This window comes from Typopeltis vanoorti, chromosome 8 (assembly GCF_054136105.1).
Source record: "Typopeltis vanoorti isolate ZY-2024b chromosome 8, IOZ_Tvanoo_1.0, whole genome shotgun sequence".
Taxonomy (NCBI): Eukaryota; Metazoa; Arthropoda; class Arachnida; order Uropygi; family Thelyphonidae; genus Typopeltis; species Typopeltis vanoorti.
The window spans coordinates 14,649,575-14,661,678 of record NC_143556.1 but is presented as its reverse complement, the minus strand read 5'-3'; the positions used below and the strand labels follow the sequence as shown (position 1 = coordinate 14,661,678).

The window sequence follows — 12,104 nt, the reverse complement described above, 5'->3', positions numbered from 1 at the left end:
AGTTTTTTGATTGTTTCTTCATCTAAGGAGGAAGTTTCGTTAAGTAGCTTATTTAATTTTCCGAGTTGATGTTTTGTAGGATCATAATCCAATTTGGCGTAAGTATTACGATCTCGAAGAAGTAAATTCATTTTTCGTTTGTATCAAGAACCACAGTGGTATTTCCTTTATCAGCTCTAGTAATGATTATATTTTTGTTACATTTTACGGAAATAATAGCTTTCAATTCTGATGGTGGGATATTTAATTCTGAAGGTTTGGCATTGTAGATCACTTTAGCTACTTCAAATTGAAGTCTGTTGGCTTCAATACTGAAGAGATGTTTGAATTTTCTTTCTATATTATGTATGAAGTCTAAATATGGGAAACACTTTGGTGAAATCGCAAATTTATGGCCTCTTGCTAGAACATTTAATTCATCTTTTGTTAGTGGACGGTTAGATAAATTGACTACCCATTTTTCTGTTAGTAATTTGTTAGTGATCTTTTTTGATCGATTTAATAGATTAAGGTATTTAATATGTAGAGCACTATTGCTTTTATCAAAAGCTTTTTTTCCAGAATTCTTTAAGACAGTTATAATTAATTGTAGCAATTCTTGATTTTACATATTTGACAAGTCTGTTTCTAGTTCTGTACTGTTTCTAGTTTTGAACGTTTATGCAAAGAAAGTTCTGAAGCCCTGCTAAACAGACCAAACTTAAACCGCAATGACATTCTTACTATTCCTAAAGTATGGGAAATTGTCATACAAAATTGTGTTAAATAATTTTTTTTAACTTCTGTAGCACATTATGCACGTTTAATGAGATTCTGTTGTAATCATGTGCCCTAACTGTATGTTATTCATATTGCTGTTTAAAACTATACTGATGATGTCCTAAGATACTTAGGATGAAATATTTACAATTAAATAATTTTCACTGTGGTTAATACGTGTGTTTCTTTTAATTAGTCTTCTATGTGCAGTCTGCCCATGTTTAATACAATGGCACAAACCATCTCTTGTTTGTTCTTATGATCATACCAGCATTGTGCTGTGTAGTCTTTGATGTAGTCTCTAATAATGTTACATGAATGTTTTCATAGCACAAATGTCAATTTGCATTTACATGGTTTAGATTTTTTTTTTAATTTCTAGAAGTCTTGAAATGCTTATAATAGGCAGTAGAAATCTAAATTTGTGCAAGTGAATTTCAGTTAAAAAAAATAATAATAATAAATAAATAATGGATTGTAGTTAATAAGTAGTGAAAAGTTTCAGAAGTTTACATCTGGTTTGTGATATTCTACAGCTACAGCACTGTTTATGAAACTGTTTCTAAAGTTTTGTATGTTATTAAACAGGTGCTACATTCAATCGTTTAATTTTTGAAGTGTTTGGTGAAAGACAAATTGAAGATTTGTGGTTGCCCTACTTCACTGTGACTACTGATATAACCAACAGTACTATGCGGGTTCATACTCATGGTAAGTATTTATAAATCTACACCGCTATTAGATATTTTAAAGAACAGCAGTTTCATTTAAATACTGGTTAATGAATACTTCTTTCTAAAATTATGGACAAGGTCATCATCAACAACCAACTCTTGAACCACCTAGAGACATATCTAATCAGTAACTAACAGTATGGATTCCACCACTTGCAATCTACAGCTGATCTTACTTTCACCAATCTAACAGATAAACTTAGTTTTTGACGGTTATTCATGACTTATTTTTAATAGTATTAACAACACCAAACGGATTATTTTATAAAAAGATGTTTTATTAACTTGTTTATATTTCACTAAATTTCAAATCAGCATCATCAGAGCACTACACAGCACAGCATGTATTTGTGACAGTGAGTAAGTGAAACAGTACAATTGTAATGGATAAAAGATCTAAAATCCTATTTTGGCACCCTCTAATGTTGTAAAAAAAAAATACAGTTATGTAGGAGTTGCTCTTAAGATAACAAGTCTCCCAAATTTTTGACAAATTAATGCACTCATATTTGTTCAGTTTAGGAAAAATTATTCATAGCCATGGCTGACTCAAAAAATGATCTTTCAGATCTGTTACAACTTCTAAAAAAAACAGCACATTAGTTTTCTTCCATCTAATCCTGTGTAAAGAGGTATACAAAGTGAGGTCTGCCAGTCCTGACTTGCCATAATAATGGTAGCAAATGGTTTTTGTAAAAAAAAAATAAATCTGTTAATGAGTTCAAGGAGAAGTACGATAGTTTGGGTCTCCCACAGTGAGTCTTTGGACTTCATGGAGGTGCCCATACAATAATAATAATAACATTGCTCATGAAAATACCTATAGAAGATATATATGGCCGAAACACAATGCCTACAAGACAGATTAGAGTGAATTCATTTGTTTTGGCAGTGGGAGATAATCAGTTAACGTGATTGTCCTCTTCTGGATAGCATCAGGCATTTTTAGAGAGCTTTTGATCCTGGTCAGGATTAATCAATTAGCAGGCCTGCCTGCAAGAATCCATGATGTTGCATTAAGTCCCCCCCCCCCCCCATGATCTGGGAGCTGGTCCCAAGGCTTGCTGTGGCACCAGTATGGCATTTGGGATAGCCCTGACATTCCATTCCCAAGCACAGTTATTGCTTAGCAAAGAGTGGGAATCCATGTGTGGCTGCATGACGGGTGGGGAGCTCTGGTACTGAATCAGATTCCTCTTATGAATGAATAATTTTTCATTCTGTTGTTTATCAAGATGGGGAAGGCTCAAAAACAGCTTTTTTGCACACTATCTCAAATTTGAGAGCAGATTCTAAGGTTAGGTGGATTAGAAACTTTAAGCATGTAAAGTAGTATTGTAAGGGGAAAAATTTTTTTGGATGCTGAATGGGCTATGGATGTGATATATTTGTGCCAAAAGAAGCTGGACAATGGAAAGAATAGATCAGAGTTTAAGGGATTGTTTATGAAAAATCTTAAATTTGCAATGATTTTGCATTATAAGATTTGTTCAAATGAAAAAAAGCAATCATGTGTGCCATTCATCAGTAAAGCTATTAATAGAATGTATGGTCAGAATCATTTTTTCATTATAAGTAAGAGAGCAAGTGAAAGCACAGTACCTGAGATTTTCTAGCATTGGTGGGAAAATCTGAAGCCAGTAGCATCAGTGGTCATTCCCATAAGTGAATAAACAGAGAGGAAACTGGTGACCCAGTTGCAAAGAGAAGGAAGTCTATAAGATGATAGTGTTAATAATTGGTGGATTTTTATATAGATAGAGTATTCATAGCTATTATCTCAATATTAATCCTACCATAGAGATGATCTCTGTTTCTAACAATTATTTTTTTTATTTCCGAATGTAGCTATATATTATAGTTAAGAACTATCGGCATGAAACTCAGCGCTCCTCATAATATAATGACAGTATTACATTTCCTAGGAGCTGTGTTGTACATTATGAGAAAATATCAAGAATAGTGAGGGAGCTTGCTCCACCTTTACTTCGAATTGCCTTTGCCGATAGTTTTTCGGCATGAAACTCATAGATCGTAGTTATCGATCTTTAGTTTCGCTTACTGGCTATAAAACAACAAAGGATGTTTATCCCCTTAATTTCTATTAAGGTTGCCAGAAAACTAGCCATTTGGCTTTTTATCTTAACTATAAAATATAATTACACCTTTATGGCATTCGTATAGTGAAGGTATGCAAGTTCTTTTCGGCATGAAAAACTATCGGCATAGATCGTTAGTTTTTCATCGATCTTTAGTTTCGCTTACTGGCTATGAAACAACAAAGGATGTTTATCCCCTTAATTTCTTGTACCTATATATTATTATATGCACAAGGGTTCACTCCAATTGGTGCAATGATCTTGACTCTTTCTTTCAGAATCCAAATAATCACTGACTCAAGACCAAATACAAAATAAACACATTTAATAAAACAAAAACAATATATATACACTTCAAACAATATTACATAACTAACTACAAATTAATTGGATCCAAGGCCTTTTTAAAATAAACTTACACTTAAGACTAAACACTTTGTTTTCAAAATGAGAAAATGTTCATAGCCAGTTTCTCTCTCTGCCAAGGCCCTTCTCCAAAGACATATGACTTTATTCTTCATTTTTACAGGATCCTTTCTCATCACTTATGTAGTTCACATTAATTCTTCCAAACTTAATTCTGTCTCTTTTCTTCAGTAGAAATAATAGTCAGATCCAGCATCCTTAATACAGATGAAACTTCCTAATCAGAGTTTTCTCGGACATTCCTTTAGAACGTAAATAGCAAATTTTCTTTTATTCACTAAATGCTTATTGACAGTTTTAACTCTTCCAATAAAAAAAACTTACAGTTCTACGATTTCCTTTTCAGAATCTACTATAAATCTTTCAATTAGTGTTTTCTCCAATATTCTGTTTAAAACGCATATAGCAATAGCAATATTTCCCTTTTATTTATCCACATACTTATTCCACATTAAAACTTAATAGTTCCACGATTCCTTTTTCAGAATATACTATTAATTTTCCTCTGACTGTCACATAAAAAAAACTCAGTTCCTCAGAATCTAAATATCTGCCAGCTTGTGTTCTAAATTCCTTCCGAACGCTATCCTTGTTTTCTCTCCCATTGTTTCGATACCCAACTTGTCAGCTGTCAATCACACATCAAACTTCTTGGCGAGCATGCACACTCCATGAAACCCGTAAGCAAGAAGTTAGGTATAAATAATGGCTGATACGTTGTCTCCATTAACGACAAGAGAATGTCTTCATAAAAATACAAAACATAATATTTTAAATTACAATAAAATTCCTGTAAGTAATACAAATATCAAATCCAGTAAGTACATCAATTTTTTAACTACTTTACATATCATTTTTTGAAAAATTTCAATAACGGGCACATCGCAAGTGCCGACAATTCGTGTTATGAAACTAAAACTAATAAACATTTTAACATAAACAATTCGTAAAAGTATTCAGAATTTTAATTATGATTATTTTTACAATAGCATGGTGAGGTTTGGGAGAGAGGTCTATGCCAGACCCAATCAAATGTCCTAGAACTGTCAAAAGTGACCACATAAGTTTCTTAAAACTATTCTTTTTGTGTCCAAGCTCTTTTACACTTGTTTTTGATTAACCTTTTACACCTTCCTTTTATTCTTTTTTTACACTTGTTGCTGCATATGCTTTTTTACACATTCTTATCTCTACTTGTTTATGTTTTTGTTCATTTATCAATTTTTTTTTTTTTTTTTTTTGCACCCAATTTTCTGTTTTGCTTTGATTTCAGAGAATAATGTGTAGAAAGAATAAATAACATATAAAAGCAGAGAGCCTTGAGGTACTCTAGCAATGATAAGGGGGAATCTGAAGAGAGGAAGTTATCTATGATGGCATGTAGTAAGCAAAGAGAAGCTTGTGACCCAATTTTCAAGGATTAGGTGACTATAAGATTACAGTTTGCTGAGCAGACCTTTTGCAACATACTACCTGATCATATATCCTATAAATGTCGATCAACCATGTGACATCTACCATCATTTCCATGCCTTGTATCCAAAGATGTGTGATGATGGCTAGAAAATTTGTTGTGGACTGAGAACAGCATGATCCATATATGCTGATCACTGATTAGCTGGTGGGCTTATAAATGAAGTTGTGTTAATAACCTCTTCCATGATTTTTTTGACAGAAATTAAGTAAGAACAATTGGGCAGTAGTTTTTTAGTTGGCTCTTATGACCCCCCCCCCCCTCTTTTTTGGATATATGCTTGTTTTTATTTGTAGGATGAAAGAAATGCCACTGAGTGAGACAGATTGAATGGTGATTTAGATGTTAACTCTGGAGCACAAGATTTAGGCACAGTTGAAGAGATATCATCAGAACCAAGTGATGTATTAAGTTCTAAGCTATTCAGACACTTCTTTCTGATGTCTTTGTGATGAGAATATGTGAAACCAGAGACTAGGCTTATCGATTCTAAAAATCTAATACTTTGGATAATAAACGGCTACCCCTCATCGGTGATAAATTCAAAATAAGGACAAACATCTGGCTAACAGTTCATAGCAAGCTCCATAGCCTATAAGCATTGATATCCAAAGCATTGGCTAAAGATCTAAAATCATCTGAATCTCATATAAGAAAAGGCTACTAAAATTGAAATCGGCATGATGTAATATAGGGCCTTGAATTGCTATGAATGATTAGTCCATTATTTTAAGTTCAGCTTTATTTTAATTTATCACTGGTGATGGATGGTTATTTTTCATCCAAGGTATTTAATTTTTTGCTATCAATAAAACTTCTGTATTTCTTTGATTTTATTTGTAGTTTTTAGAAGGAACCTTGTATTTTCTTTCTGAAGAGACATGGAGAAAGTTGCTCCTTGATAATGTGTAGTTTACCATGTTTCTCTCTGTAAGATTTGGAGAAGAATGATAAGCAGGTCGGCCTTATTTTTGGGCGACAGTGATCATCACATTAGGGTGAGTGAAATGGAAGTATCAAATCATAGAAATAGTACCCACTGGCCCTGAGAAGAGAACAGAAGGCTTACCTGCATTTGAACAGGAATTTTTTTCTGCATTTGGCCCTTTCAAAATTGCATTGATTTCTGAATAGTTATTTTACAGCAGTTGCACATTACGACTTAGGCTGAGTAGGATGCTAGAGTTTGATCTCACTCCACCTTATGATATGCTGAATTTGTTTCTTTGACTACCTAGTATTCTTGTTGGATAACCAAGGCTTGGATAGTGACTTGGGATTTGTGATGGAACTGGAGGAATGGACTTTTCTTCAGTTTGAGAAACCTGCTCAAACCAAATGATATTTTATCAGGAGAGCAGAAGCTGTAAGCACACCATGGAGGGATAGAAGTCATGAAAGTCATCCCATTTGGCACCATTAACGATAAAGGACACAAGATTGAAAATGGCTGGTGTTTTTATCCCATACATGAGAGATACAGGAATCTATAGAACATCAGTGCCATGAGGATTGAGAAATGAGAAATCTATTGTCCTTAAGGTGCTGCAGGTTGAACTTGTTGGGAAACACATGTTGAGGAAGGATGTTTCAGAGGACAGAAGTCATCAATTTCCTGATAAGTAACCTCAAGATTTACGGTGTTTAGGCTACTATAACAGCACTAACTACATAAATAAGTTTACAAGGTTAATAATCTCCTCTCAATAATTTTCCTCCAAATTATTCTCTTACTCGTCAGCACTCCAGTATTGCCATATCTAACATTTCATTCTTCTCAAGTATTTCTGACTGATTCAATCTACCTGGGCCTTCCTCTTGGGTCCCCCCCCTTTTCCATTTTGGCATAAAATACCTGTATTGCTAACCTATCCTCTCCCATACTACCATGGATTAATCCGTCTCACACATTTTTGAATACAAACAATGTCCAATTCTTTCCTAATGTCTTTATTTTTAATAAGATATTGCCATTGATGTCAACTCCCCTAATTTTTTTTGAACATTCGTCTGCAGTCACTAATCTTTCATCAAACACTTTATTTCTAACCCAGTTCTCAGATACATAATTTAATCATGTTGGAGGCTTGATGGTACATATACATCACTCGGAAAGGATTAAAATCAATTTTAATGCGTCCAATATTTCGTCTCAGTCACTAAGACATCTTCAGAAATAACAAAAAAAACTATTGTAACACACACTCAAATACAACACAATACTAAGTGATACACATGGGTGACTCTAAAGTCCTTTCTAGGTGGCGTGCCCTCTATTTGATGTGCGCCCTCTAGATCAGTGTTCTGCAACCTTTTTACACCTGCGCACCAGGGAAAATAGAAGAAATATTTCGTGGACCGGCTGACGGCTAAGACAGCAACATAAACCAATGTAGATAGTATTTTATTTATTAAATACAGTGTTATAAAATTACTATTAAAATTACAATTTTTAGCTAGTGCGATATCTCCTGCTGCTTAGAGGTTAGAAAATTTGATATACATGGCTAGAGCGTTGTTTTGGAGAGACGAATTGCTGCAATTACATCCATTTGATTTCTCTGTTTGGTTTTTATTACTGACATGGCTGAAAAAGTCTTTTCACACAAATAGGAAGTAAAAAAAATAACGACCAACAATATGATAGCTTTATAACTCGGAGATGGATATTCTTTTTCGAGTGATATCCAAAATTGAGACAATGATTGCATTTTATGTCTGGACATCAGAAGAACTCGATCAGCTTTTCTTTTTCACGAGGATCTAGTGCGCATTATTTTATATCTTCCAAGAAGGAATTATTAATCCAGAGGTTACCTTTAAGAGGATCCTCATTTTCAGGGAAATAATTGTTAAAGTTTTCAGCTAACGCCCTTAAATGTTGACATGTTGATTGTGACTTTCTTGTTGACATCAGCAGCAATCAACAATTCTCCCAAAAGTGGAAACATTTCTATATCTTCCTCTTGTATGCGATTATCCCAAAGAGCCGGCTTCTTTTTGAATGCATCCATTTTATTTCTCAGTGTAAAAATATTGTATAAAAAACAATGAAGAAAAATATTAAGTTCGTTACAAAGGCTAAATATGTCTGCCATATACGCAAGCTTAGCCATTAGCGTCCATTCCTCATTCAACAAGGGCTCTACTAGGTCAGATTTTTGCTCTTGCAGGAACTGCTTTACTTCTTCCCTCAGTTCTGAAAGGCATGCAAGAACCCTTCCTCTCGATAACCACCTCACTTCTGCATGGAGAAGAAGAAGATGGTGGTGGTGTGAGTCCATACTCTCACACAGTATCGTGAACAGCCTGGAGTTCATAGCTTGACTACAAATTTCATTAATGATCTTCACCACATCATTCATCACAGTGTTTAGTTCAGTAGAAAGCTTCTTTGCAGCTAGGTGCTCCCGGTGGATCATACAGTGAGTGGACAAAACTTCTGGGGTGCACAACTTCGTTTATTTTTGCAACTACTCCTGAGCGACGTCCAGTCATGCTCGCAGCACCGTCTGTACACACTCCGACGCATTTGCTCCAGTCTAAGCCCTGCGCTTGAAAATACCCTTCAAGAGCATTAAATATCTCTGAACTAGTGGTCAGGTAAATCAAGACTGTACTGACCAGGTAAAGCAAGGCAGTAAAGAAGTTCTTCCCTTAAGTTTTCATCTTCACTATATCTCACAAAGCAAAGTAGGATAGCATGGTTACTCACGTCAGTTGAATCACGAAACATCTCGATTTCTTTATCCCCTCTACAACTTGCTTTTCAATATCGGTGGCCATATCAATAATTCTCCTCTGAATGGCAGTTGTGTCCAAAACCAATATAGTCTCCATTTTTTTAGTGGCTTGAGGACCCAAAATTTCTCGTAGGACATCTAAGATGGAAGGCTTTACTAACTCCAATAGTACCAATAGTAAACGGTTTTTTCGTTTTAGCTATTTGAAGAGCAATTAAATAAGATGCTTGAAGCAGTGACTTGTCACTAGTCATCATCAATTTCTTTTCACTTTTCTGACTTTTCATCTGGTCACATAATCTTTAAGAAAAAGTTCACTGGCTTATCAATAAAATCTCTATGCTTTGAACGCAAATGACGAGCAAGTTTGGAAGGTTTCATTGCGTTTTTTTTTTTCCAGAATTTTGGAACATACTACACACAAAGTCCGTGGTGATAGTTCACTGCCAGGGGCTACAATGAAACCAAGCTTTAAACCCAGCTTGTCCAACCCGCAGCCCGCAGGCGGCCCAGGACGGCTATGAATGCGCCCAACAAAAAATCGTAAACTTACAAACTTTATGAGATTGTGACTAACTAAAAAATACCATTAATAATACTACAAATCCAATTTTAACATGCTGTTAATTTATAAGCAATGAACTTTTGAATTTAACACGTTCTTTAGCAATGAGAGATTCATAAAATCATTCTCAAATAATTGTATTTATTCAAAATTGCCGCCCATGCGAGTAGTTACTTCTCGACATAATAAATGGCACTAGCGCTCTTGCTTCCTACTTTTACCACGCAATAGATGTCTCTCTATGTGCGCCATGGGTACGCTGGTATGGCTTTCAATGTGCAATTGTAAACAGTCGAGTTGACACTGAAGAAAGGTGCAGACATTACGTGTTTGTGGCGATTTTGCGAGTAATTTTTTTAGTAGTAAAAATTTGGCGATTTGGTGACTATTAAACCTAGCTTTCTAATTTTCAATCTATTTTTTTTTTTAATTCCAGCATGGCTTCCACAGTGTTTTAAAAGAAAACCGAACCAAAAAAAAAAGAAAAATTATAGAAGAAGGAAGATTGTTCAACGAAAAGTGGACAGACGAGTACTTTTTTGTCAAGGCAAATACTAAGGCAATCTGCTTAATTTGTAGGGAATTTGTGCCAGTTTTCAAAGACTACAATTTGAAAAGGCATTACATGCAAAAACATACTGCGAAATTTAGTGCGTATCAAGGAATGTGTAGTAAAGACAAAATAGCGGAACTGAAAAAAAAGTCTATCATCTCAACAAAGTTGTTTTAAAAAAATAACAACTGAAGCGGATTCTATTGTAAAAGCTAGTTATGTGGTTGCAAACTTGATAGCAAAAAAATCAAAAACTATGCCGATGATGAGTTTATTAAGCAATGTATGGAAAGCGTGGCAGATATAATTTGCCCTGATAAAAAAAAAAAAAAGGAGATTTTTCTAAAATCAGTTTGTCTCACCAGACTATAGCCAGGTGAATTGATGAAATAGGAAAATCTGTCGAAAAAGGTTTGGAGAGTAGAGCTGCTAATTTTAAATTTTATGCTTTGGCGATAGACGAAAGTACTGATGCTACTAATACAGCTCAATTGGCAATTTTTATTAGAGGCATTGATGACGAATATAATATCACTGAAGAAATGGCTTCTTTAGTGCCATTGAAAAACACAACTAAATCAAGAGATTTATACGAAGCAGTGAAAAATACATTAAAGCAATTTTCTTTGTCCATTGTGAACATATCCGGTATAGCTACTGATGGTGATTACAGATAAAAGAGATGGACTTGTAAAATTAATAGAAGACTATGCAATTGCCTCCCAAAATTTAAGTATGATGAAATATCACTGCATAGTACACCAAGAAAATCATCATCATCATCATCAAATTCCTGCCATGTACTCTCAAGGGGTGTACAGGATATGACAGTACTACATGAAAAATTTACATCATTACTAACTTCCTATCTACAATTTTCCTCCAAATCAGTCTGTTACTTGTCAACACTCCAACATTATCAGATCTTATATTTCTATCGTCTAACGCACTTTGTACCGTATCAATCCACCTATATCTTGGTCTTCCTCTGGGTCGTTTTCCTGCCAACCTGGCAGAGAACACTTGTTTTGCTAATCTTTCCTCTCCCATTCTATTTAAGTGACCATACCACCTGAGATTAGCTCTGCTAATGCATTCCTGGATGCTGACAATGTCAAGTTCTTTCCTAATATCCTCATTTTTAATATGATATTGCCATTGATGCCATCTGTTCACGCCTCTAATCTTTCTCGGGACTCTCATATCTGCGGTGTCTCTAGTCTTTGGTCAAGTGTTTTACTTCTGACCCAGCTCTCAGATCCATAAGTTAAAACTGGTTTGAACACTGTCTTGTATACAGCTAATTTAGTGTTCCGACTAATTTCTCTCTTATTCCATATGAATTTATTCAATTGACTTCCCACCATACCAGCTTTGCTGATTCTGTTGTCTATTTCTATATTTAATTTACCATCTTCAGTAAAAATCGTGCCTAAGTAGCTGAAATGTTTTACTTGTTCCACAGGTTCTCCATTCACAACACAGTTGACATTTTCAATGATTCTGCCTATTTTCATTGTCTTTGTCTTTTTATTGCTGACCTTCATACCATATCTATTACAACAGCTATTCAATTTAGTCAGAGAATCTTGCAGACTTTTAGCAGATTTATTTAGAAGTATAACATCATCCGCATAAAGCAAAGAGCTGACATTAACATCTCCAATTTTGATATCAGGTTTAATACCACTTTCCTTCATAATGTGATCCATATATAGATAATGAATAACAGAGGGGATAATATACATCCT

General features: G+C 34.6%; 1 protein-coding gene across 2 annotated transcripts in view; it reads left to right on the top strand.

The window, feature by feature from the left end:
- The window catches only part of sws (patatin like phospholipase domain containing sws), a 945,916-nt gene that overhangs the window by 615,436 nt on the left and 318,376 nt on the right, over nucleotides 1-12,104 (top strand). For both annotated transcript variants that reach the window (XM_090396526.1, XM_090396525.1), the window contains exon 27: nucleotides 1,348-1,470. In XM_090396526.1, coding sequence (XP_090252652.1) covers nucleotides 1,348-1,470 — 123 coding nt within the window. The remainder of the gene's footprint in view (nucleotides 1-1,347; nucleotides 1,471-12,104) is intronic.